This window comes from Chroicocephalus ridibundus, chromosome 15 (assembly GCF_963924245.1).
Source record: "Chroicocephalus ridibundus chromosome 15, bChrRid1.1, whole genome shotgun sequence".
Classification (NCBI taxonomy): Eukaryota; Metazoa; Chordata; class Aves; order Charadriiformes; family Laridae; genus Chroicocephalus; species Chroicocephalus ridibundus.
Genome location: NC_086298.1, coordinates 11,675,506 through 11,701,897, shown reverse-complemented (window position 1 = coordinate 11,701,897; position 26,392 = coordinate 11,675,506). Strand labels below are relative to the sequence as shown.

The 26,392-nt window shown below is 56.6% G+C and overlaps 1 protein-coding gene across 1 annotated transcript; it reads right to left on the bottom strand.

The window, feature by feature from the left end:
• Positions 1-16,654: 16,654 nt before the first annotated feature.
• MYMK (myomaker, myoblast fusion factor) lies at positions 16,655-24,367 on the bottom strand. The gene is made up of 5 exons (XM_063353330.1): positions 24,233-24,367; positions 21,567-21,681; positions 19,345-19,493; positions 18,229-18,345; positions 16,655-17,177 (listed from the first exon to the last, which is right to left on the bottom strand). Exons 1-5 carry the CDS (start codon positions 24,365-24,367, stop codon positions 17,031-17,033), a joined length of 663 nt encoding a protein of 220 aa, XP_063209400.1. The 3' UTR covers positions 16,655-17,030.
• Between the last annotated feature and the right edge of the window lie 2,025 nt (positions 24,368-26,392).

The following is a 26,392-nucleotide window of genomic DNA, read 5'->3' as shown; positions in this document are numbered from 1 at the left end:
GGCCAGTGTTATTAGACTGCGCCGGCAGCCAGGCGCAGCCGAGGCTGGGGCTTGGGGGGACGCTGTGTGGGGCGCTGGGGGTCTGCGGTGGGGCGCTGGGGGTCTGCGATGAGGCGGTGGGACGCCGGCAGGTGGGGGGCACGCGAGTTGATGCAGGTTTGCAGGAAGGGCTGGCAGCGGGTGCTGGGGATGCTCTGTGGGATGCCGTGCTCCCCCCAAGGGGGAGCTTGTCACCGTGTTGTCCCTCCTGTGACCCCCAAATGGCAGCGACTCGCGCATCTGGAGGCAGGATCTGAGCCCTCCAACCTGGGCAGCGCTGGCCTGGGGACCTGGAGCCTGATGGTGTCCAGCCACGGTGAAATCCCACACAGTATGGGTCACCTTTTGCATGGCGTTTCCCAGCCGCTTTGCCTTGGGTAGAAAAGCGCTGGTGGCATTTAAAAGCACCTCGGGGCCGCCCCCGGGAGCGGGCAGCGCGGCCCAAGCTCTTCCCCACCCTCGGCCACAGCCGTTTCCCCGGAGTTTTGCGCGCCGGCTGCAGCACCGGGACGCGCAGACCGTGCGTGTGTTGGGCAGTGACTGCATCGCCGTCTCCTGAATTGCTCCAGCCCCTGGCCGGGGGCCAGCGCAGGAATGTTAACGTTTTTCTGCAGCTAATTCGGGGCCGTGGGCAGGCCCAGCGCTGCCTGCTCCCTCCCTCCCTCCCTCCCTCCCCACCGCTGGCGCTTGTTTTATTTCATGTTTCTTTTCAGTAGCAGTTGAACTGAAAATTAAGATGTGCTGGGGCCTAATTCCAAATAAAAATGCCAGTGTGTTCCCTGCGGGACCCTTGGTTTAACCTCTGAGGTGGGCAGCCCCGCCTGCGGCTCGGCCATGGGGACACATCCCCATCCCGGGGCTGGGAGCGAGGGCAGAGGGAAACCCGGATCCTTCCCTTTGGCAAAGCGTTTTCCACCGGTGGTGGGGTGGGGGTCGCTCATGAATGACTTGTCTCGCTGGGAGTTTGGGGATGGCAGCCTGCGGGGTGCCCTCGCTGAGGAGGAGGATGCTCTCTCAGGTCCCATGGGATTTTCGTGCTGTCCACAATCTGCCAAGCACCTGCCGCCGCCCGCACCCTGCGGGATAAGGGACGAGGACATGGCTGTGTCCTGTCAGGGGCTGTGACACCACGGCGTCCAGCTGCCACCGATACCTGGCCGCTGGCAGAGAAGCGCAGGAGAGGAGCAGGATTGCTGCGGTGGCCTATGAAAAGGCGAAGATGGGCTGGGATTCCCATACAAGGGGGGGACAGGAGGCAGCTGCATCCTCGAAGCAGGAGAATAAGGAGCTTTTTATAAGCCCATTTTTGCAGGCACCTTTTAACCCGTTTATCCTGCCGACAGAAAATCTCGTGGATGAAATTTGGAGTGAAAGCAGAGACCTGAAAGCACATTTCTGCTCTGCTGGCGATCTGTTAACGGGATAATCTTGTTACAGCCACCTGTTAGTCCTGGAGTGAATCTCGAGTATTCCTGGGCAGATATTGATTTGTTTTATTGGCATAACAGTACTCTGCCCCGTGATCCTGGGGTGTCCTCCAACACCCCGGCCCTCGATTGCTTTCCTATTGAAAGTGGCACTAAATACTTTCAATTGCTCTTAAGCGAAAGGAGCTTTGAGGTTTTTTGAAGATCAGGATGCAGCAGATGGACCAGGATTTTATTCAGGGGCCATTGGCCTAAGCCCTACATGCATTAAAAAAATATCTTTACGCATCTCCACGGCCTTGAGTTTCTCTGAGTTTTGTGAAAATCTGTGGCTGGATAGAGGAGAAAAAACCCAAATACGTGTCCCTGCCATGGGGGGAGACTGTTATAGCCGGCCTGTGCCCACGTTGAGAGCCGTCTGGCCGCTGCCGTGGCTCTTTTCCCTTCCCACCAGCTTTGCTGCAGCTCCTCTGGGGTTTTTTCATTGCACATTTAAACCCAACGTGGCGTGTGTGTCCCCCCCCCAGCCCCTGAACTCTCCCTCACCCGCCCACAGCAGGTAGGGGCAGCCCTGACCCCTCGCTCCCAAAATTCATTTCCCCTGGGAAAGCCTCCTAAGCCGGTGACACATCCCGCTGCCCCCTGGGTACCTGACGGGCGAGCCAGACCTCGCAGGAGGATGAGATGGGAAAATTTGGGAGCGAGACGAGCAGGGTTTATACGGGAGAGCGATGGGAGGTGCCATCCCTCCTCAATCCCCGACTCCTCCCAGGGGCTCCCTGGCTTTCGGGGAGCACTTTCCTGGGTGTCCGGAGCCCCTGGGGCTCTGCCCGTGTCTGGAGGAGCTCACGTGAAACCCATTAAAGGCGTAAGGAAAGGGAGCACGACGGTTGGGAATCATTTTGTTTGGGTTTCTAAAACGTGCGCATGAAAACACTGTGTGGTTTTCTGACAAATTTGAAACAGCGCTGCTCAATTCTCTCCAGCGCTGCTACTGTTGATCTAGCAGACTGTAAAGCATTTATTGGAGTTGCTTGAGGCGAACTTAAGCATCTGTGGAATAACAAGTCCAGGAAGTAATTGCATCCACAAGGAAAATATTTTTATGTATAATTCAGTGACCCATTTTATAAACATTGCGGTTCCACCTTGGAGTTTTTTTTTCTTTTTTTTTTCTTTTTCTTTTTTTTTTTTTTTTTACATCCGCAGCCTTCCCTGTCCAAGCGTCTGAGGTTAGTGAAATATGCAGGGTTGTGTTTGGTGGCTCCGTGTTGGGTAAGGCACGGCGCTGGGCGGGAGGTACGGAGGAAAGCCCCGGAGCTGCGGGGGGAGGTGGGGGTCCGGCTCTGGAGGTGGCACCACGGCGGGGGGACGCCGGCGCTGGGCACTCCGGAGGAGCAGAGAGACAGCGTGGATTGCTCCTGCCGAGCTTGGCAGGCGCGGAGGAATTGTTTCAGGGCAAAGGCTTTTCTTTCTTCCTTAGCAAACCAGCTTTACGAGAAGATGAGTCATTTACAGCCTGGGTGGCATCACGCTCGGTGCAGGGCTGTGGAGCCCGGGGGGCTTTGTGTCCAGTTTGGGGGGGTTTTTTGGGGGGGTTTAATTTCCATGCAGCACAAATGCACCCCCCCGCCCCACCTTTCTCACCCGTTGGCTCTCGCGGCACAGCGCAGGTGGGAGCTGGAAGGAGCCACGGCACAAAGACGCTCTGGAGGGGACTGGAGGGTCCCCAGTGTGGCAGCCTGGGCACGGCTGGTTTGGGGACCAGCACAGACACCGGCGTTTAAATAGGCGATAGCGTAAGAACATAGACGTGCTCTAACGGGACAAAGTATGGAACAGATAAAGCTGCAAAGCACCGCATTAAAATGGCGCTTAATTGTTGGGGGGTTAATCTCGTGGGGGTTTTGTAGGTGCGCTGGCACCTTAGCCAGGGTAGAGCGTCCCCTCCTGGGGCAGGGGGTGGGATTGATGGCACGGGACCTCGCTCCCCCGGGTCTTGCTTTGTGTGCCATGGATTCGTTGGCGTCGTTATTCCTGGGGGGGAATAGGCTGACCCAGTCTGGATGGCAAACGCCATGTGGGTGCTGTGCCATGAAACCAGCCGGCATCTTGTGGATCCCCCACCCTCCCTGCGGCACCCGGGTGCCTGCGCTATGGGGGGGGACCCGTGGCCCCCCAGCAGGCAGCGAAGCTCCGGCTCCTGCCCCGCTGGCTCTCCCTGCGCACGAGGCATGGCTCCGCGCCAGGCAGCGCTGAAAACTGGAGGGCAAACCTCAAGTCGGAGGTGCCAGGCGGAGCCTGCCCTGCTGCTTCCCCTTGTTCCCGTCGCCCCCAAAGCGCCGTGCCCCGGGCGCAGCCGCCCCCCAGCCCACGGAGCGGCGATGCCGAGGGCAGCCACAGCCCCAGGGCCGGGCCCCCCTCCAGGAGGGAGAAGAAAACAAAACAAAACAGGCCTGGGAGTAAATATTATCTGAATATAAAGGAACGCGATGTTTCTTCGTATGGGTCTAGAATTTCTGCCTTTTAACAGCTAACCTTGACTCAGCCAATATCCACAACATGCAGCCCTGGCCAAAATATGCTGGGCCTTAAAGTACCACAACAGCTGTTTTTCTTGCTAAAATATGACATTAAATTTTTTGGACGGCTGGATGCTTCCTTGATGAAAATGGAATAAGGGGCTATTTTTCCTCTTTTTCTCTCTCTCTTCCCCCTTTCCTCCCATCTTTCCTCCTCCTTCTGCGCAAGGCGGTAAAGCCCGAGCCTTTGCAGACATCCCGTGCGGGCAACCGGCCGATGCGCCCGCGGGGCCGGAGCCCCGGCTGCAACCTGAGCGAGGGGGGCTGCTGCTCGCTGAACCCCCCCTTGTTATTCCTGGATCCCTCCCACGCCCCGGCAGAATCGGTGCCAGCAGCAGTTACAGCCCTGACATCTTGTTTTGCTGATGGTTTGTAGTATGTCAAAAATGTTCAGCCCTTAAGACGAGGGCACCGGCGGTGGGGCTGGTGGGTCCCCCAGTGGGTTTTGCACTTTGGACCCCCCATCCTCGCAAGAGAGACAGTTTGGGGCTTTTCAAGAGCTCCAGCTGCAGCCAGTGGTGTGGGGCAGGAGCCCAGTGGCCACATCTGGCCCCGTGAGCTGGTGCTGGTCCCTGTCCCCAAACCAACCCGAATTTGGAGAAATCTCCGGTGGCGTGAGCTGGTGCTGGCCAGGATTTGGCCCTCTTTCCCCCGCCATGGCAGGGAGGGTTTGCAGCCAGGCAGGCACCGGGGTGGGGCAGACAACGCTGCGGTGGCTTTTGGTTTGGCAGTGCCACCTGGGTGTCACCCGGCATGACGGGTGGCTTTCCAGACAGTGTGTTTGTCCACGGGTGCTTTTGTTGGAGGAGCTGCGTTCCCCAGTCACTGGGATGGGGATTTGCAGTGAAGTCACTGCCCTGGGTCTTAAAACATGGGAATGGCCGCGGTGGGAGCAGGGAAGCGTGGCGGGATGCGCCGTGGCTGGTGCTGGCGAGGTGGCTCTGCTTGGCAGCGCTGCAGATACCCACGACGGCATTGCCCGGTGGCACCGGGGCGTGGGGCAGCTCAAGGCACCCTGGTACGCCTGAAACCCACGCACGGGTGAAGTGGGCAGCATCAGGATGGAGTGTCCGCTCCCCTCACCCCTATCCCCGCCTCTCTGGTTCTTGCCCGGCTCCCCATGCGCTGCTGAGAACAAAGTCCCTTCCCTCCACGCCTCGCCCTCCCCTTGTTTTTCCTTTTTTAAATGACCAGTGGGATTTTCAATGGGAGACAGACGAATTCTTAAAAGGAGGGAGGTGGGAACCAAAGCAGGATGAGGGTTTCACCGTCCAGAGCCTCCCAGGCTCTTTTATTTTGACTGGGGTCTGACATATCACGGGGTGATGAACCGGGAGCATCGGGGAGGTGCTGCAGCGTGGCATCACGGCCATGGGGTCGGGCTCGGGGGCTCCATCCCTGACTTGGGGTTACTCACTGCTCTTCTTATTTATCAACAATTTTGCTGCAGTACCTTAATTATACCTAACACTGGCTCCCTCGCACTTGCTGTGTGTGTATTTATTCACGGAGACCCGTGAGTACTCAGGGGGATGGGGATGCAGCCAGGGGGTGCGCGAGGCGCCGGGCAGGGTCCCCGCCGGTACCCGTGTGTGTGTAGAAGGTACGTGTTCCCCTCTCCCCGGCCGGCGAGCATGTGGTTGGAATTAGCGGCGCGGCTGCAGGGGGAGCGGGCAGCTGGGTTTCTCCGGAGCGTTTCAGTGCTTAATCTCTGAAGAATGCAGAATGTCTGTCTGGACGCCCCGGCCAAGATCAACTCCACGGCACGGGGAGGCCAATATAAACGTTCATGTTTTGTGTCACCGAGATTTCATTAGATGTTTTTTATGTAATTGCATAAGTCGAACTACCGTGATGAAAATGCCACAGCGAACAAACGAGATGAATTGTGAAACCTCTCCTTCTAGGAGACGCTGGCCTCCTCCGGACTGCGGGGATCCAGCTCCAGCCTCTTCCAAGGCGCTTGTGACCTTTTTGGATAAATAAGAGGCTGTTTGCCTGTGTCTCCCCCCGCTTCACCCCTCACCCTGACGTCAGGGCGAGCGCTGGCCTTGGCCGGGCAGCAGGTCTCCCCGTGGCCGGCGGAGGGGCTGGCTGACCCCGCGATCCCGTGGGCTCCCAGCCCTCCTCCGAAACCCCGGGGGAGGTGGCGGGGCAGGGGGAGAGGAAGAAAAATCTCTCCCGTTTCTTGGCCGCCCGATGTCCGAGCGCTCTGCAGTATCTGAGTGATATCACCGGCCTCTCGGTTTCTCGCTTTAAACCCCTGGTAGAGGCGGGGAGGGCGAGCTGCAGGGCTCGGCTGGCATTTGCAGCCATGCTGTGCCCCGTCCCTGTCCTCTGACCCTCTCCACTAATGATAACAACTTAGTTAACCTGTCCCTTAAGGGCCTGGAGTGTTTCCCTGATGATATACATTAATTAGGCCTTAATCAGTGCCTGCTCGGTTCAAACACAGACACGGTCCCTGATCCCAGGCTGCTGAGCGCCAGGACAGGATGGTACCGCTCCTCCCTGGGATGCAGGGGCTCAGAGGGGCGGCATCCCAGCACCCGCTGCCTTCCCCGGCCGTTCCCCCATCCTGATTCTCCTTGGTGGCCCGGCAGCATGGACACCAACATGGGACGAGCAGCCGGACCCAGCAGGACGGCAGCCTGGCACAAAGCCGGGGGTTTTGGTCCCAGGGGAGGTTTTTCTGCAGATGCCCAGCGGGGATGGGGCCAGCGGCCGGCGGCACAGGAGCCCCCGGGTGCTGTGCCCCTGCAGCGGCTTCTGCGAGACGGGCTGGAACGGTCGCCCTCGCCGCAGACACATCTGCTGGGCGGGAGGGCTTGGAATTTGGGATATTGTTTTTCTGGCGGGGAGCGGTGGGTGCCAAAAGCCTGATAAATTAATCACCTCTGACATGGGTCAGTCCAGCTTCTGGTGTGCGCGGGCTGGGCCCCCCGAGCCGCCGAGCAGAGACGGTGCTGCTGCAACACGAAAGTTCATGACGCAGCGGGGCCGGGAGCAGCTGCCCTGGGAAGGAGCAGGTTTTGGTCGGGCTGGGAGAGGGCAGACATTGCCGGAGCGGGGCTCGGCCATCGTGATCCCCGGGGATGGCCGGCTGCGGGAGATGCGGTGGCACGACTCCTGCCAAATATGTGTGCCTGCCGATGCCGCCACCTGACAGTGCTCATCGCCTGATTTGGAGCAGGATGCTGCACGCTGCTGGCCCTTGGGAGATGGGGATGTATTTAGGATTTGTACAGCTCCTGGCACAGCGAGGTCAGGGGTTGCTGCAGTCCTCCTGCCAGGGGGCACGCAGGGCCCGGGGGAGGCTGCGTGGGACGGGGATGTGCGGCGTGCAGGAGATGTGCAGGGCGTAGCAGCTGCTGCAGGTGACAGGCAGCATACTGCAGTCCCTCCCCGCAGTCCCCGCAGGCAGGTCTTTGCTCCTGGGAGCTCGGGGCTGGGTGTCCCACCTGGGAACTGGGCCTGTGGGGTGATGCTGGTACAACCCAGCGCACGGTCCATGGTGGGAACCGTGCTTACCCCCTCCCATGATGAGCGGCATCGTGGACCCGCCGCGGTGGGGCTTTGCTTTGTGGAGATCCCAGAAATCTGGTCCCTTTGCTGGTTGCTGAGGCTCAGGCTGAGCCTGCCCCTCACCAGGCTCCTCCTGCCCTTGGGGAGGGGATGGGGGCTCATGGGGCTGTGCCAGTATAGGGTGTCCATCCCTGGGGGTGGCAGTCCCCGACCCTGGAAGAGTCCCTGCTGCTCACGGTCATCTCCAGTGAGGTGACGGGCTTTGCTCGCCCACTCCTGGGGTCTCTGCGCTGCTGGGAAACCAAGGGGATTTTTCTGGTTTTAATGATTCCCCTTACCATCCGCCTCCTCCACATTTTACTCTCCTCTCTCGTTTGCTGCTTCCTTTCCCAGTAACCACCAGCATCTCTCCCTCTGCCAGCAGCAGAATTTGCTTTATGTTCCCCAGTCTTTCTTGGGACCATTTCTGCTCAGGAAAGGAGAAAGAGGGAAGCGGAGCGAGGAGCAAAGCTGGGAGGAAAGGGTCCCACTGGGGTCTTTGAGAGCGTTATGGGCTGCGTTTGTCCTTCTCATTCACCAAGGCGTTTACAGGCACCGCGCAGGGCAGGACTGCGCTGCTCTGGGTGGCAGGAGCCCCTCAGGGCAGGAGGTGTTAAGACACACGGCATGTGCTGCCGTCTGCGTTTGGGATGGGAGCAGGTCTCATCAGGACGATGCAGAAGCCTCCCTCCATCCCTCCTTTCTTCTCGGCTTGCTCTCCTTCTCTCTTCCCCCCTCTTCTTTTTTTTTTTTTTTTTTTTTTTTGTCCAGACATAATTAATGTAAACCAAATGCTTTGTGCACAGCTGCTGGCATCCTGAAACCGTTTTGTGTGTGGTCTTTCCTTTAGCCTGGACAGAGATGGAGCAAAACTCTGAGCGCTATCCCAGACCTGCTTGGGTAAAGAGCTGCATCTATTGCACAAGAGGCACCTTGAGTTCCCCTCCTGGGATGAGCTTATGCGATGGCTGGTTGAACTGGTTTAAATAAAGCCACGGAGCTGCCCAAAAACTTCATCTCCCAAATCCAGCCAAACCCAAGCTCAACTTTTCTTGCTGGTTGGAGGAAATTTTCTTAACTGAAACCCCAAATGTCTGTCTCATTTTCGTGGCTGCCTCTCTCTGTCTTGGTTCCCCAGGGCTGGATGTTAAAGTACCAAAGCTGCCGCAGGAAGGATGTCCTCGTGCTGCGTCTGGTACCTTCGGACCCGGGGAGCAGCAAGATCTTGTGATTTATTTTTTTCCAGCCAAAGGGACAAGTTCTGGTCACTGCTATCACTCGATACTGCCACTGGAACTTTAGGACATGAGGTGTGAGGGAAAGACAATATCTGGCCCTACCTGTTAGGCTCCCCAAAGCCCAGGCAGCGGCGGAGCATCTTGCATCCCGAGTTGCTCCCGACCACCCGCAACCCCTGGATTCCCCGTAGCGCTGGTGCCAGGGCTGAGGGGCTCCGCATCCCACGCTCCGCTGCCAGCCGGGCCCCTGAGGCTGCCCCTTCCCACTCCCTTGCAGACGGCGCTTTTCTCCTCCATTGCTCCGATCGCTCCCTTAAAACCCCAGCATGGCATCTGGGATCATCAGCCACAAATAGCAGCTTGCACGTCCCACATCCTGCTTGCTCACTGGTAGCGCTCTGGGTGTGCTGGGACAGGTGCAAAGTACCAAGGGATGCTCGACTTTGGAAAAATCCCTTTTTTTTTTTTTTTTTTTTTTTTTTTTAGCGGACACGATCCTGCCGCGGTGCGGCGAGGGCAGCCGAGCGTCTCCGGCGTGCCAGCTCGTCCCGGGCCCTGCAGTGAGTCAGTGGCTGAGCATTTTGCGAACGTTTAAGCTAAATGGGAAGCATCTGAGGGCCCTGCCGTGGACGTGCTTTGGATTCCAGGGTGATTAGGATGCTGCAGATGCCTGGGCGAGAAGGTGGGCCGGGTGGTGTTTCTGGGAGAGACCGCTCTCACGTTTCTGCTCAAAAACTCTCCCCGTGTTGTGGCTGGGAGCTGGGGGGACTGGAGGGGGTGACACCTCTTGAGTGCATCCTCCCCATGGAGACCGGGGCACGTCTTGCGGTGGCTTCTTCTGGGGCGGCTCTGAGCAAAGAGCTGCACAGAAAACCCTTGTGCGATGGAGCAGTCGCAGGCTGGGGCGATATTCGCAATTTACTTTTCCCTTCCTCGAACAAAGGCGTCAGTCTGGAGAGCGTGTGCGTGCGTCCACACAATATTTTAGGAAAAAAAAAAAATAAAAAAAATCTGACTTTCTGTGGAAGACTAGTTTCCGTGGAAAACTTTCAGGCAGCCCATGGTGGGGGGCCTGGAGAGGCTCGCGTATCCAGAAGGGGCGATTTCTGCTCTCGGCGCTTGGTCGGGTGATGCTCACAGGGGAGGGGAAGGGTCTCGACTTGCAGGGAAATGGTCCCCCCCACCAGCCCCGCACCCAGCCCCGCTCCAGGATGCTCCGGGACCGTGGGGCCGGTGAGCACCAGAAAAGGAATTGTCTGCACCGAGTGCCCCGCAGCGCCCCGGCGATGACAATTTTAAATGAGTGAGATGTTGAAAAATAGCGAGTGAGATTTTTTAAAAGGTCACCTTGGCCAAGGAGGCAAAAATTCTTCCTTGCGCGAGTGAGATGCTTTAGGAACTGCCTTAAAATTAATCCAAAACATGAGCCCAGCTCCAAATGAGTGGGACTTGGCAAGACGGCTGGACACATTATCTTTAAATATAGGCAGGCATCCCGGAGGGTTTCTGGTGGTTTTCCTGGTCACTTCTTATTCCTCCCTCTCCCCCTCCGCTCCCCCCTCCTTGCATAATTCTCTCTATTTTAATGCCTCTTTCCACTTTTTGGGTAGTCATTTGTTTATTGGTATGAAGTCTCCCTGAACCAGTCAGGGTTGCAACACTGCAAGAGCTTTTGTGCCGGGATATTTTGCTGGCACCATCCCTTTTCCTTGGGAGGGCATTGCCCGGGCGGCCCCCGGCCTCTGCCCAGAGGAGGCTGCGGCTCTCAAGGGATGACAAAGGTTTTCCAAAGGTGGAAATGCCTCTGGTTTTTGGGTTGGGGCTCTGATGGACCCCAATCTGTGCAAAATTAGGGTGAGACCTTGCGTGCTTCTGACCCTCCGTGCAGCGACCCCAGAGGGTCCTCATGGGCCCCAAAACTCCTGTGCCGGGGGCAGTGGTGCCTGGGTTGCAGGGACGGGCTCTGTGGGGCTTTCCTGAGCTATTCGGCTCCCTTTATCCTCTTCCCACCCCAAACCCCAGGCTGGGGGCATACAGAAAGCGAAGGGGACTGGCTTTAGGCTGGGCGGGAGAAGCAAGCCCCTTACCACCGAAGCAGGGAGGCTCCGGACCCGCTCGGGCTTTGAGGAGGGCTGTTGGACATGTCTGGACGTACAAAGACACATCTGTCTTTAATCCTTCCCTCTGTAAGCGAGACCGGGTCCGGGCAGAGCCACAGCAAACCCTCGCCGCCTGCTGCAGGTATGTGTGCGACTGCGTTTGGAGGGCCTTGGCAACGCGGCGGTGCTAGACCGTTTTTAGAGCCACATGTTCTCGCTAAACGCAGCTTCCTATTGACTTGTTAAACATTTGCTATTTATCAGATTTTGCTTTTAAACTGTCTGTAACAGTCTGGGAGAACTTGTGTCAAAATCCCTTCCAGATGTGAAGGTGCTACCCGATACTTTGGTTATAACCTGGGCCCTTGCTCCTGCTCCGTTCAGATTAGCTCAACTACTGTGGAAACGAAAATGCAAATAAAGACACAGAAAGAGAGGAGAGACGCGTGTAAAACTTCCCCCAAACCTTCCCTTTTACAGGCAAAACAGATCCTGCCTTTATAAGGAGATTGTGAGTTTTATCAGCGAACATTTGCTTTGCTGGAAAACCACAGGTAAGCAGGGGAGAACAGCCACCCTTCCCCGTCTGCCCACGCGGGTGTTTTATGAAGCATTATTGACTTTTTTTTCCCCCCTGTTGAAATAATGTTTCTTAGGGTCTGGGGCTTCCAGACAGATCAGTTCGTTTTATGAGCATCAGATGATGTGTGCAGTTGGAAACCCGAGCGGTTCCCTTGCATTCGGAGCACGCGGATCAGATAACGACGGTTCGTTAAAGGCGGTTGTTAAGGTTGGGAACTTTTCTTAGCGGCACCCGCTCTGCGGATGCGCTGCCCAGTCTGTCTCCAGAAGAAGCTTTGGGGCCACAAGATATTCCCAGATTAAAACAACTTCTCTCGCTCCATGGTGTCTGTCAGATCGTATACGGCCCGAGCCAGCTCCCATCGTAGCGAGGGAGGGTTTTTCCACTGACTTTAAGAGGCGCTGGACCGGGGCCATCCTCTGTGTAATGCGGATCCGGGAGTGTGCGTGATGCACTGCATGATGACAGAATTTCTGGGAGATTGGCCTAAACCAAAAACCTTGGACCGCCGTTCCCTGGGACCGCTCCGCCGGAGGAGCGGGGAGGCTGGAGACACCCAACCTGGACCCGGAGCGAGTTTTTGCAGCTGCGAAAGCATCCCCGCAAGAGCCGAGCGAGCCCGGCTGCTTCGCATCTCCCCTGCCCCGGCTCGGGGACTCGGCGCTCGGGTTTGTTCGCTTGGGTCGAGTCCACCATCCGCATCCGTCTCCGGCGCTGCCGGGGGGGAGCGGACACCTGCGAGTGTGCGAGGGGCTCCCTGGCCGACCCCCCGGGAGCCGAGCGGCTCAGCCCGTCTGCGGCGCTGCAGCCGAGCTCCCCCCTGCCCCCAAAATACCTCGTCGCTGCTGGAGGCTGCCGAGCTGCTCCGGGATGGGGCTGCCCTGCCCGCGCCAACCAGGCGGGAAAGTTTGGTTGGAAAGTTTGGTTGGAAAGTTTGGTTGGAAATCTTGCTGAAAGGCTGAGAGGAAAGAAGAGGAGAAGAAAAATCTCCCAGGATGTTTGTATGGCGTTGTTTTAAGCAAAATCCCGATGAGTTGATGTTTTTTTTCTCTTGCTGGTGCTGGGTTGGGCAGCTCTGCACCCACGCAGGAGGTACCGCTGTACTGACCCCCCGGCTGCATCTGCTCTAACTCCATACTGCGCCGCTGCAGAAAGGTGTTGTTTCTGCAGAGCAGCACCAGCCATGGCAAATCCCACCCGGCAATTCTTGGCTGCCCCCCGACTCCTCTGAAGTGCAGGAGATTTTCTTTGTGCACCCCGAAAAAGATATGCGTTGGGGCTGGGGCAGCTGGAGCGAAGCTGAGAGATACCGAGTGGTCCCAGATAGGTGCTTCCGTTGCTCCATCTCCCCTTTTTTCCAGGCTGATGGATGGGGCTGGTTTCTCATAGTGCATCTGTAGCATGTCCCAGGGCTCCACAATGTCTGTGTAGGACATCGGTGGGGAGTCCCTTTCACCCCTGCATCCCTGTTACAGGACAGACATCTCCTGCACATCACAACTGGAGGGTGATGGAGGAACCCAGGTCAAGACCTCTCCCTTGGGCTCCCCACAGAGCTCCTGCCTCTACCTGCACAAAAAAAATCACCGGTTTTGAATTTCCAGGGAAATCAGGTTTCTTTGGTGCTCCCTGGGGGGAGGCAGGACTTCACTGGTAGTCCTGGTGGATGCATCTCCTTGGGTTGTCCATCTCCGCTTCCCATGAGCTACATCTGCCTTAAGCTGAAGCAACGGCACTTTCTGAAGCAGGGTAGCATCAGCACGGCATAAAGGGCATAAAAATGGTTGGAAGGAAAGCCATGGTCTGTGAGTTCACCTGGGAGGGCTGGCCAGGCTGTCTCGCAACTTGAGTGTGCATGGAGGAACGGCGGAATGAGGGTGAGGAGGGAAGAGCAGCGCGTGGAAAATAACCCGAAGCGGTCTTTCAAAATCACGGGGTGATAAGGCATTTTCTGGAGTGCCCCATACAGCTGGCAGCAGAAACCAGGCTTTTATGTTTTGGTCTGGCTAGTTTTTCACTTTCTGCAGCCAAAGGGATCTGGATAAAGTTTGCCTGGAAGATTAGCTGGCACCGAGCCCGACTAGACATCTCTGGAAGCCTCCCCTGGAGCAGGAGTAGGTCCTAATTCCCCTCTCATCCTGGCCCTGCTGCAGGCAAGGATGGGGGAACGTGTGTCCCCTAGAGGGGACGGTTCCACCCCATCATTGTGCGCTGGCCCCTGCGCCTGCTGCGAGATCCCAGTGGGGCCAGCCCTCTCCCGCTCGGCAGGCCAGGTCCCCGTTCCTCCAGCCGTGGGGATGCTGGGGAGCACGCAGAGGGGAGCCAGGTCCTGCGAGACCCCTCCAAGCCCAGTCCCTGCGTGTGGCGGAGGCGATGCCCCGCAGCCCGAGGGGTGGGATGGGAGCACGAAGCCTCGGCACCGGCGCCCGGCTCTTGTGGCTTTGCATCAGCCCTGGCCTGGGGACACGCATCCTTCATGTGGTCTGTCCTGACGCTGAAACCCAGGGGGCAAATGGGGTGTGCAGGAGCCCCCCCGAGCAGGGCTGGCGTCCCCCAGTGCCAGCACCGGGTCCGGCACTGGCTGCAGGGCCCCACCACATCTGAGCGGCTGGCTGCGGGGCAGAGCCGGCAGGGGATGGGGGCCGTGTGATGCCGTCCCTCCGGGGCCAGTGGGCACCCCACGCTGTCACTGCGGCCCAGACACGAGGCAAATGGGCTTTTGTGCTTGGGGAGACATGGTGGAGCAGGGGGGAGGCTGGCAGGCTCCTGCCTGCCCTACTTGCCGCTCTCTGCCGCTGCGCTGGTAGCAGATGCCGATGCCTCCGGAGCAGAAAGCCCCGTCCCTCCTCTCTCATTCCTTTTTTCCTTTTTTCCTTCTTTTTTTCTTCCCCTCCCCCCCCCCAGGATGATCTTAAAAAAAGCCTGGGCGGTTTGGGCTTCGCAAAACCCAAATGCCTTTTGCAGCATCAAGCCCGGATCCCATAAGTAATATCCCAGCGTTCGAGAATAAGACAGTATATGAAGTAGACGGGGAGCTATAAAGGCGCTTTAAAAGGGGCAATAAAAGTTTTGGGTTTCATATCGTCTTACCAAAGAAGAGAATAACAGAGAAGCAGGAAATTTCAGTAGCAGACATGACAAAGGTCACAGCACTCAGACTGCACCTTAGACGAAAACACCTACTCTTATGAAAACAGCAAGAATTTTTGGCAGGGGCTCAAGAGCTCTTACAGGCAAAGCTCTCGGCAGGGCTAAAAGGTTACAAGAGACTGTTTTGTCTACGTTGCTGTAAATGTTTATAATATTCCCCCCCCCCCCCCAGTTTGTATTGCAGGGGATATCCTGCCCCTGCGATAGCGAATTCAGCCCCGTCCACCTTCCTCCCGGGTGCCGGGGTGCCCGGTGCTGCCGCGGCGGGGGCTGATGGGGCAGGGACCCCGCGGACGTGCCCAGCTGCGATTCGGCCCCGAGGACGGGCGCTGGTCCCACAGCGGGTGCAAAGGGACGGATGGTTTGCATGGAGCGGTGCCCTGGGGAATCAGAGGGGAGAGGGAAAAAAGCAAACCTTGCCTGGGATTTTATTGTATGCAATACACTTTTTTTGATTATTTTTTTTTTTTTTTTTGGCGTCACACCTGAATGCATGGCAGGTAGGAGCAGGAGCTTTCATTTACTCAGCTGGGCCTTAGCGAACGCGCCCTCCTTGTTTGCAAGGGGTTTGCCAACCTGTTTTCCCTCCCGCTCAGCCGCAGTAAGGCATCGCGGTCACCCCCTGCCTCTCCTCCCAGCGCTTCATCCGCTGGGCTCCCCCCGTGCCCACGCCGCCCACCAGCCGCCGCGGTTTGCTGCAGGGTCAGGCACGTTGGAGGGACCAAATAGTCACCAAATGAGTCGGGGGGTCAGGGTGCCTCTGAGCAGCCGCTGCAGCAAGTAGCAGAGGGTGTGCGGAGGGATGGAGGCTGCTGGCGGTGCTGGTCAGGCTGCTGGGGGGGGGTCAGTGTTGAGATCTGCATGTGGGGTAATGCACACCGTGGGGTAACGCACACTGAGAGATGTGCTGAGAGACGACTCAGTGAAAGCCAGCGAGGTCCTGGCTATGGGACGCCCATGTGGGTGACCCTTTGGGAAGCATCTGCGCACCCTCGGAGCCGCCTCTTGCATATAGCGCCAAGGTGCTTCTTGCATTCAGCTCTGAATTAGGAATCAAAGCACTTGGGACTGCTTTTTGGGGATGCCCTGAGCAGTCCTTGTGTGGCAAAGTACCCCAGTATCGTGCAAGCAATGGGGGAAGTGTTGCACACAAACCCTCAGAGCATCTTGCAGAACGTCCTGGGGGCTGGATGCTGGACAAGCCCCGGTGCGCTGTGTTGGTTTAGGTGCTGGGGAACCCTTTGAAAACTCTTTGCTAGTGCTGCCTCTGCGTGCAGCTGCGGCGGCTGTGCCACCCCTAGCCAGTGACTCTTGGATGCTCGGGGGTTCATAATTCATTTATATTTTTGTTGGAAGCTCATTCAGTTTTGGTTGTTGCCCCGTCGCAGGAAGTTTCTCTGATGAATGACCGGGGTGGATTTCTCTTCCAGAGGAACCCAGGCTTAATGTGGGCTTTCTGTGGACATCACTGTATATCAATACTGCTCTAATTGTCCATGACATATAGTCTTGGCGTTTTTCCCAGACAGTCTAAATAAATCATACACTTCTGCTATAGTAAATAGTCTGTTAGAGGAGATGTTATAGGCTTACAGCCCTCCCCCCTCCCTCCAGGAGCTTCTTTTCTCTGCCTTTAATTTTCCATGTACTTTCCATACTAAGGAGGCTCTCCGCAAGCGCACCTGCTGCCGGCACTGCCCGGGCAGGTCTGCAAGGACAAAGTGCCCGCTGTTGAAGGTCCCGCCAGGCCGGGGATGGCTGCGGGCAGGGGAAGGGGTGGCCGTGCTCCGAGCTCCACTTTGGGGCTGGCATCTGCCCTCGACCGAGCGGGACCTGAGCTGGGAAGTTTCTTGCACCGCGCAGGAGGCACTGGCACAGCACACTTGCAAAGTCTTTGTTAGTATATATTATTTACATCGAGAGAATGCATAAATAAAATAGCGAACATCTCACAAAAAATAACAGGTTCTGTTAATCAGGCATGAAAAATGAAGCCCTGTGTGCTCAGGCTGGGAGAATCTGCACAGGGGGGACAACTCACGTCCTCCGGGGACGGTGCAGGGGACAGCCCAGGTGGTGACATGGCCCGAGAGCGAAGTGTCTCCTGAGGGTTGCAGCCCAGAGAAGCGCTTCTCCAGAGAGAAGCAGAGATAAATGGCAAACTGCAAGCGCAACCTCTGCTAGGGCTGATGGCGGAAAGGGAAGAAAAGCCCGGGGTGTGCACGGAGCTGGTGGGAATTGATGCCGGTGTCCCAGAGGAAAACACAACGGGCTGGCATTTTGCTTTTGCTTGCGCCCTTCCATCACCCTAGGAGCGGAAAAACAAGTGCCCCCCTCACCCGGGTGGCTCAGACGCAGCAGCAGAGCGTGGAGCAGTCCAGCCTGGCGGGCGTCCCGGCGCTCCCGGCCTTCTTGTTCTCCTTGGGCAGCAGCAGCACGAAGGCCATGGCCAAGGCGCAGTGGTAGAAGCTGTGCACGTAGGTGTAATCCCATTCCTGCAAGCGGGGAGAGCGTTAGTGAGACCTGCCGGGGCCGCGGGAGCAGCGGTGCCTGGGGAGGCATCTGCGTTAGGTGCAAAACATTAAGTTTCTGCACATAGTCAAAAGGAAAGGAATAAAAAAAAAATAAAAAAAATTCCTGAGCATTCTGCCTCTTTTTGCTGTCAAAGAAGAAAGGATTTCCAGCCTTAAAAAAAAAAAAAAAGAAGTCAAAGTGGATTTAACACATTCCAATTTGCACATTTCCCAATTCTTGAATGAAGTGTTTCATTACCCCGCAAAGGACGCGGCGGCGAGGCCGGGGCGCGGGGGGAGGCGGTTTCTGCTAAGTGACATTTTTATGTTCTGCTAGAATTTGCAATTACTAAATGCTTTGAAAAATAATCCTTGGGGATGACTGTGAGGTTGTATCTAGCAGCTCCCAAGGCACAGAGCAGCCGTAACGGCAGGGCTGAGCGCAGGCGCGACCGGCAGCGCTGCCGGGGGCGGTCGCCGGCCCCGCGCGGGACAGACGGACGCTTTTGCGCAGGACGGGCGGACTGGCCAAAGTGGAGAGAGCAAAAGGTTATAAACAAGGGATCGAGTGCCCCTGGGAGCCAACGGAGAGTCTTTTCTCTGGCGTGAGCCAGCTTTGGATCCGGCCATGCCTGGGTCACATCCAGTCCCTGCTGTGGCTCTGTGAGGTGTCCTTAAGTCACCCACGCCCGGTTTCCAAAAAAACCCCGCTCGCATTTGACAAAGCCATTTTGAGGACCACATGCGGCTGAAGAAAGCGTGGCCTCTGTCCTTGTGACTCACTTAACGGGGGAGAAAGAGGGCAAGCGTCACCCTGCGCGTCACTTGCAGTTAACGGGCCAGGGGCTGGGATGGGGACAAGCCCTTGTCCCTGCCACCAGACCCCGGCACGCCAAGCCCGGAGACCCGCGTCTGAGCTGGGTTTTTGTCCGAGGCTGGATGCAGCCCGGCAGTGTGAAGGCGGAGGTCTCCTGTCTTGGTAACGTCCTTTACACCTTGTAAAGTCAGAGGGATTGCGTGCGCAAACGGGTACCTCAAAGAAGAACCGCAGCATCAGCGCTAACGCCCCGAAGCAGAAGCCAGGACCGATCTGCTGGGTGTAGACGCTCTTGTCTGGATAGAGCCCTTTCTTCTCTTTCATCTTCTGTAGCTGGAAGGAAAAGAGAGAGCACCCCAAGTGTATTCACCTGGATTTAGCCGGTTGCTCCGCATACAAAAGATCCCATAAATGCTGAAATAAAAGCCCGCAAAGCCCGCAGACCCGCCCCCCCAGGCTGTGGGGCCTGCCCGCACGTGGGAAGCACCTCTGCCTGCCTCCTGCCAGGGCTGCTCCTGCTTCGTTCCCGTTTTCTTAATATTCAGCCCCAAACCCAGCTCAGGGAGCGTGTGCCCTCGCAATCCCAGTCTCTGGGAGAGCGGATCCCAGCACAGCATCCTCAGGCTGGGGGAAGCAGGGTGGTCCCCTGCCTTGGTCCCCTCCTTGCCCATCCCCTCTCTGTCATGGCCACTTGCTTTTAGCTACCGGCCAGGTGGTAGACGGGGCTTAGGGACAGTCCGTAGCCAGGACTTGCATCGCTGCATTTCCATGATGCTCATCAGCATCTTCCTGCAATTTTTGCCCCATTACTTCTCTTTTCCCTTTTATTGCCATGCCCATTCCTGCCCATGGCTCTGCCACCCGTGCTCCCACCCAGGTCACAGCATCTGCTGCGCGTGGGGCACACGCTGTGGCACGGTGCCCCACTGTCCCAGGAGCTGCCAGCCACATTCAGGCAGACTACAGGCAGATTCCTTCCCACCTTATCACGGTGTTTTATCCCCGTCTTCCACCGGCTCCGGGGCAGTTTAGCAGACCCCTCTGCCTCTGAGTAGCTGTAAAAACTCCATAAATACGTTCCTCCTGATTAGAAACGCAGGGACAGATGTGGTAGATTGCTCAGACCGATCGAATCTGGCGTTTATCACAAAGGCTGCTTGCTGTCTGCCTGCTTTCTGCTCGGGCTGAAGGAGAAGCGATGGCCTGTGCTGCGAGAGCTGGTCCTCGAGGAGGAAACCTCTGGTGGATGTCGGAGCCCTCTGTGCAGGGCTCAGCCCCTTCCCCACCACGAGCATCCTGCAAAGCCCCGGCACAGTGCCCTTCCCTACGTACCCATTTCACGGTTATCACCAGGACGGCCGTCCCGATGGGTCCCGAGTAGACGCCGTATCCCCAGCGGTCGTGGTAGATCCTCACGGCGATGGTGAGGACGCCGAACATGACGAAGGTCGATCTCTTCGGCTCGTCAAAGTCTGCCAGGGCTGCACGGCACCGAGCACAGGGAGCATCAGCTCACCCACCCCCTTCCTCGCCTGCTCCCCTAAAGCCTTTCTGGGGCTGTCTGGGTGCCCTGGGGACACTCAGCATTGCATCCAGGTCCCGTTTGCCCTTCTTATGCCTCACAGCTGGGGAAACTGAGGCACACAGGGGCGAAGAGTCCCGAGGAATCGGAGTGGCAGGTCGAGGAGCTGATTTTAGAGGTCTTACACTCAGTGTTGCGTGTGGAAGTTAAAGGAGATGTCCCACCCATATTCCCCTTTCTGCCTTGACCAAGAAGTCGGAGGTGATTGCAAAGACTTGCACCCGCCGTTGGCTCTTGGGTTCGTCCTACACCTCCAACCCTCCCAAACATTCCGGCTCACCCCGATGCTGCCTCCATCACCCCGCTCTGGTGGGACCGCGCTCGCCGGTGCGACGGGGAGCGGGCTGCCCGGCCGAGCCGGCACCTGCCTGAGGTTTGCAAGCTGGAAGTCGCCAGTGCGAGTAAATTATTAGAGGCTTTTGTTTAGCACAGAATGGGGTAATAACTGATAAAAGTTATGGATCCCAGTGGGCTCCATGCTTTTCCAGCTCGCACAGCTGTGTTATGGCTGTCCTGGATTTGCATTCCGGGAAGCGTGCCCGAGGGTCTGCGTCCGCACATGTGCGCTCGGGCTTTACAAGCCACGGCGAGAGGCTTCCCTGGGCTTCAGTCACCACACCTTCCATGTCCTTGGATCGTGGTTTTATAGGGAGTTTGGCTAAGGGATAATGTCCGTATTTTAATCTCTGTTGTTTCCCCGCGGGTCAATATTTTAAACATCGTAGTCCAGGATTTGTATTTTTTCGCAAGGTTTTTGAATGCAGTAATGAAGCAATCAAGTTGAATTTTGCTGCAAGGAGCCAAAGTGTCTGGATCAGCTCTGACCTACCCTGACACTGCCGTTATCCACTGAAAGCGCCCTTCGGAGGGGATTTGCCTCGTTGCCTTTTCTAGCCGAGCAGAGGGAACACCGAAGCGCCGTGGGCAGTGTGGGAGCCCACCATGGGTCTCGCGCCTTGGGGGAGCAGAGCCATTTTTAAAGTTAATATTTCCCCCACTCATTTTTTCCCTGAATGCAAGATTTATGCGGTCGCGTGCCCTGGAAGGGGATGCTGCTGTCTGCGCTCCCTGGCAGAGAACGGAGGAGGGACAGACCCGTGCCTGGGACAGCATCCCCTTCTTTACTTCTGCCATATTTTTTTTCACCTCTCTTATACCTTGTCTCAGTGGCAAGTGAGGAACAAACTGAGAAAAAAAGCAAGTGAAGGGAATGTGGGAAAAGGAAAACCGAGTAATAGGGAAAGCGTCAAGATTTTTAATAAAAAGGAAGTGAAATATATTTCTGCTTTTTCCAAGCAGATCTAATATTTCCCGTCAGCCCAGACTAGGCTTTTGATAAACTAGGAAGATATATTTGTTTTGACTAAAGCACTTTGGTTTGCATGCTACCGAGGGAAGTGGCAGGTTCTGCATTTCTTAATGCCCCCGAGCCCGGACAGGACGAGCTGATGGGCTCAGTGTGGGGAAAACGAGGAGGAACAGGAGATCCCCTGATATACGAGGTTTATGACTGAGTTATCTCATAGTGCTGTCCTGCCTTGAACTAAAGCACAAGGCTGCACGTGTTACTTGCCAATTTGATATAAATAGTTCTGCTGTTGTAAGGACACGCGTAAGCGCTGGTGAAGGCAGAGGAACACCCGACTGACACAAACACCCGGCGCCAGAGCTCTGTTTGTCTCCAAGAGCAAAACCCCAGCCATCACTCAGGACAGTTTTCACGTGTGTTCTGGGCCCCACCGAGTGCAATGGCTTCCCAAGGCATGAGCGAGACAAAAATGGATTCACCCGTAGCACAGGCTGGCTTCCATAAAGGACTGTCTCAGAGCTAAAAGTCTTGCAGACGGGAGCTCAAAGACAACAGCATTCCTGGGGGCTGTACCCACTAACCGTCCCGGCAGCGATGCCAAGAGATCCTGCCCGACCTGCAAACGTCGGTGCCCGGTAGGAACGCCGAGAGAGCGGTGCTTACCCATCAGGGACACCCAGATGGAGAGAGCAGTTCCATAGATGCTGAAGTACTCCAGGATATCGTAGCGCATGAAGCACAGCACTGATAAGCCGGGGCCATCACATACATGGTAAAACTATTTTAAAAAAGAAAAAAAAAAGAGAAAAAAGCATTAGAAAACTAGTTCCTTACACGCAAGGCCAGGCTGGATGGGGCTTTGGGCGACCCGGTCTGGTGGGAGGTGTCCCTGCCCGTGGCAGGGGGTCGGAACTAGATGATCTTTAAGATCCCTTCTAACCCGAACCATTCTGTGATTCTGTGCTTCTAAGGTAAAGGCTCTTATCAACTGGCCTGAGACAGCCTTTGCGTGGCTGTGGAGAGGATGGCCAGCCAGAACAGAACAGCCTCCAATACGCCAGGGTCACCGATAGGCGGTAATGAATGTATTTGAGAGATAATGTCACCGTTCCCGATTGCAAATTGCCTGAGAATCAGCATTCTTCTCTCTTAGTAGAATTATTTGCGGACGAGCTGTAGTTTGCCTCTTGGTCTGTGCCAGAATTTGCAATCTGATGGCCAAGCTGCTTCAAGCCAAGCCGCGGGCGGCGCAGGGACGTCCTCTCCAGCAGGAGGAGGACTCTGGGGTTACGGGTCTAATTGCGAAAGATTCTTGTAAAACAATTCAAAATGAGTGTCCTGATGAAATGTGCCTGGGTGCCAGGTCACTGTCCAGGCTAAATAGGGTTTATATGGCCAGACTGAATACTGGGGAATTCACTCATTAGTGCACCCCCTTAAAAGCCGCTGCTTTCTGCCCATTAGCTCATTGATTAGGTTATTTGCAAAAAAACCCTCCATTGTCATGCAACACAAATGCAGACCAAGCCAAGAGAAATTTTCCAGTGCGATCAGAGGAATGCTCCCAGTGTTTGCCTGGCGCTCGCCTTTTCCTCCGAGCACTCAGCCCGGCGACTTCTCCAGTGGCAGCACCACCGTCCTTCGCCGTTTCTGAAGAAGTCCCTTCGCCGCTTGGCAGGACGCCCTTGGAACAATCCTGGCTGTCACGGCCCAGCGGGGATGCTGATATTATTTATAATGGGAATTGCTGCGAGTCCTTTGGCTCGCTGCGGTTTCTCGAAAAGATTGCACCACGGCCGTAATTCTTTTCTCTGCTTGAGATTGGGTTCGGGGAGTCCAGAGACGGGGCCGGGGGGTGGAGGGAGGGAAGAAAGGGTGGAAGACAAAGAGCGTGTTTCTGGCTGGCGTCGCAGCACTTGTCTGCGATGGACATATGCTTTCACTGCTCTGATGAGGTCTCCTGGGGGAGCAGAAGTGGGATGCTACAAGAAAGGCAACAGCAGCAGCTGCTGCCCGTCCGACACCCCCCGGCCATGCTGGCAGCTGCCTTCCCTTCCCTTCCCCTCCCCACGCACAGATATTTTGTCTCTTCAACCTCTTCGGCAAGGACCTGTTCCACCTTCCGTCAAAACACGTGCCAATTTTCCTATTGGCTTCTCGGGGCGGTGGAGCAGACACAAAACTGGTGCAAAATGAAACCCTAGATGTCTGGCTTCCCTGGGGTGCTGGGGGGGCGCTCAGCTGGGACGTTTTTAATAACTAGTTTTATGGAACTGGCAGAATTCCCCCCCCTCATTGTGTTTTAATTGGAGGTCTGAGTGGTGGATCCTTAGGAAGAAGAGCCTGCCCTGGTTCAGAGCCCTCCTTTACCCAACCTGCTGCCGCGGATGAGCTTTTCACACCGGGAAGGTGCTTTATCCTGCCTCAGTTTCTCTGACTCCGTACAAGGGACACGACAACCCTCATGAGATGCCTTGAGATGGGTGGGGAGAAGAGGTAAATGCAATATCTGTTGGGTTGCTGGGCTATTTCCTTCGTATCCTTTAGCAGAGCATTGCCATGGCGTTAAATAGGAGACTTTCCAGTGCAGATGCTGCTTTAGGTCCCCAGCCCGTGTGTGTGCAGAGGCACTCAGCAGCGACGTGACGTACAGAGCACATACTGCTGGGAGAAGGAATATGAATTATTTTGTATAAGTACGGACAACTGACTTTCTCCACCCGTTATTCCCACAGGAGGGAAGGCAGGGTGATTCCGAGCCTGGTGAAAGACACGTTTTCAAACCGCTCTGCCAGGGTGGAGGGTTAATCGTTATTTTTCTTGATAACTCAGCAGCATGTTTCAGTCTTTCCTTTCCCAGTGCAGACGCTCCCCTGACTCCAGCATTGCTCCCATCACCAGTTAGCAATTGCAAAATCAATAATTTGACTACGTGCTTTTGGCTAAAACAACAGAAGCATAGCAAGAGGCTCTGGATACAATTTAAACCCCAAATTCAGCGTGGCCACTCACCAGCTGTAAAACAAAGAGGAAAACCGGCTCCAAAACATTGCGCATCAATCAAGTGGCTTTGCACCCAAACCTTCTCCCCAGCCTCACAACCATAAAAGACCATTAAATCTCTGTAAGGCCACCCCTTAGGACATCCTAAACTGAAGAATCAGCTACTCAGCACTGCAACATAGTGGGGAAATAACTGAAAATGGACATTCTGGGGGTCGTGCTCACTGCTGTTGGGTGAGGTCCAGCTGCCCTTCCCGGTGGAGACCTGGCTCAGCGGGTATTCGGGGGGGAAGGAAACATGCAGGGGGGGTAGGGGGACACCTTACCGCCACGAAGAACATGGTGAAGAAGTAAACCATGGCTTCCATGTGGAAGCGCCGCTTGGCCGCGATGCTGATGGTGGGGAGGAAGACCAAGGTGCTGATGGTGGGCAGAAGGAGCTTGGCCACCAGTGAACCCATGGGTGCCTCGCGGGCCAGCGGCTCCCGGGGACAGGGTCTCTGCGAACTGGATGAGGACAGTGGAGAAAACAGCCGTGGCAAGTGTGCTTTAAAATTTAAATGCCCTATGTGGGCAGGGAACAGCTGCCGCTGCCGCAGCCGCCCCCTTCGCTCCTGTCTCTCACCAACAGCAAAATTCTTGACGCAGCCGGCAGCTCCCGGCAGCAGATGCTCCGTGCCCCCGAAATCGCCCCGGGTGTTTCTAAAGGAGCGAAGGGGAGTGTCGTCCTTGCACGCCTTGTGCTGGGTGTCGGACCGGGGTGTGCGGAGGGTGAGGACTGCGGGTTTGCTTGCTCCCCACGGGGACACCCCACCTCTGCATCCCGCTGCCCCCGCGGGTCAGTGCTGCTGGAGCAGCCCGGCAGGGAACAACCATCCGCTGCTCCGTGCTGGCACAGAGTAGGGAAGAACTGGTATGTGGCAGGTACCAGAGGGTTTTAAAGTAGGGGGACGTATCCTGCTGCCTTTGCTGCACCTGAGAAATACACACCAAGCTCCGAATCTGCCTTTTATTTCTCCCGCGAGGGCAGACCTGGAGCGGGTGGCCCTGCCCTAGCGGAGCACGGGCGTCGGGGCGCTGGGCTGAGGCAGTGTCGGACGCCCGCCACGCGTGCCTGCCTGCCCTCCCGTGCGCTCACACCGAGCTCAGTTTCTCAACCATGCCCTCAGGCTTCTCTGCGTGGACGCGTCCAGGAGATCTCCCTGAAATTCAGGAGCCGAGCATCGGTGGGGTGGAGGAGTTTGAGCAGATCACCGTGCGGCACAGAAAAGCTGGAGGAAAGGAGATCAAATCCAAGCAGCGCTCGGGCTGCTAATCTACTCAGTGGCTTCTCTCTTTTATTATGACTTTTTATTATATCGCTGCTGCTCCCCTCCTGAGTTAATATCTTTTCCTTGGAGCCTCGCAGGGATTCTCGGCATCTTTTCGGTACAGCTGCTCCCGGGACGCAGGGAAGCAGGAATGTTACGCTTGAGCAACCGGCTTTGTGGCTGCGGGTTCGGGGAGGAGGCTGTGAGCCGTGGTAGGAGCCACCAACTATTTCTGAGCCCGATCGGATGGGCTCGGCTGTCCCCCTGGGAGGGGGGAGGGGAGGTCCGGTGGAAAGGCAGGCATGTACGGAATCAAAAATGCTCCTTAAACCACTCTGGCGAAGTTGGAAAGGGCTCCGGGAATGGGAGCGCAGGGGCGTTGTGTGTGCGGTGAGAATGGCACGAGAGCATTAAAGCGCTGACCCGAGAGAGCTGTGCCGAGAGCCTTCCCCGGGCACAGCTGCGATGAGCTGCGCAGGGCTCCCGTTTTCAGCTGATATTGCAGGAACCATCCACGTTCCTTGGCCGGCTGCAGGCAGCGTCGCTCCGGGGGATGCTGCCCACACCACATCTCCAGCCGCCCTCCTGCCTGGGCAAGCCGTAAACTAACCACAAACCCCTGCAAAACTGAATCTCTACCAACAAAGAGTGAAAAACTCTGGTGCCCCTAATAACCATGAAAATTAATCCCTCCAAGGCAGCACATAAATACCCTGCTTCTCCCCGCACCTCCAGCCCTGAGCGGGAAGCGGAGCCGAGTGCCAGCCCGCCCCGGAGTACCCTGTTCCTTTGCTGTGCCATATCCTCAGAGGTATCCGTTATTCCGCGTTATTCTTGCAGGAGCTGCTTGGACCAAGGAAGATGCTCAGGGCCGGTGCCTGCCGCAGGGCGGGGCTTGTCCCCGGGAGGGTTTTGAGTGGGGCTGGTGTCAGCTGGTGGCACAATCCGCTCCGGATTCCTGGCTAAGCCATCCGCATCCACCCTGCTTTTGTGGCCACGAGGTCGGTGTCAGAGAGGTGAAGGCGCAGCTCAAAGTGAGTTGGCGAGGACAAACTTCCACCTCTGGGTACAAAGCAGCCCCCCTCGCCCTCCTGGGACCACTTGCAAGGAGGTGGCAGTTGTGCCACAAGCCACCGTTCGCGAGGATGCGCGAGGCCGGTGCTCGTGCCAAATGGC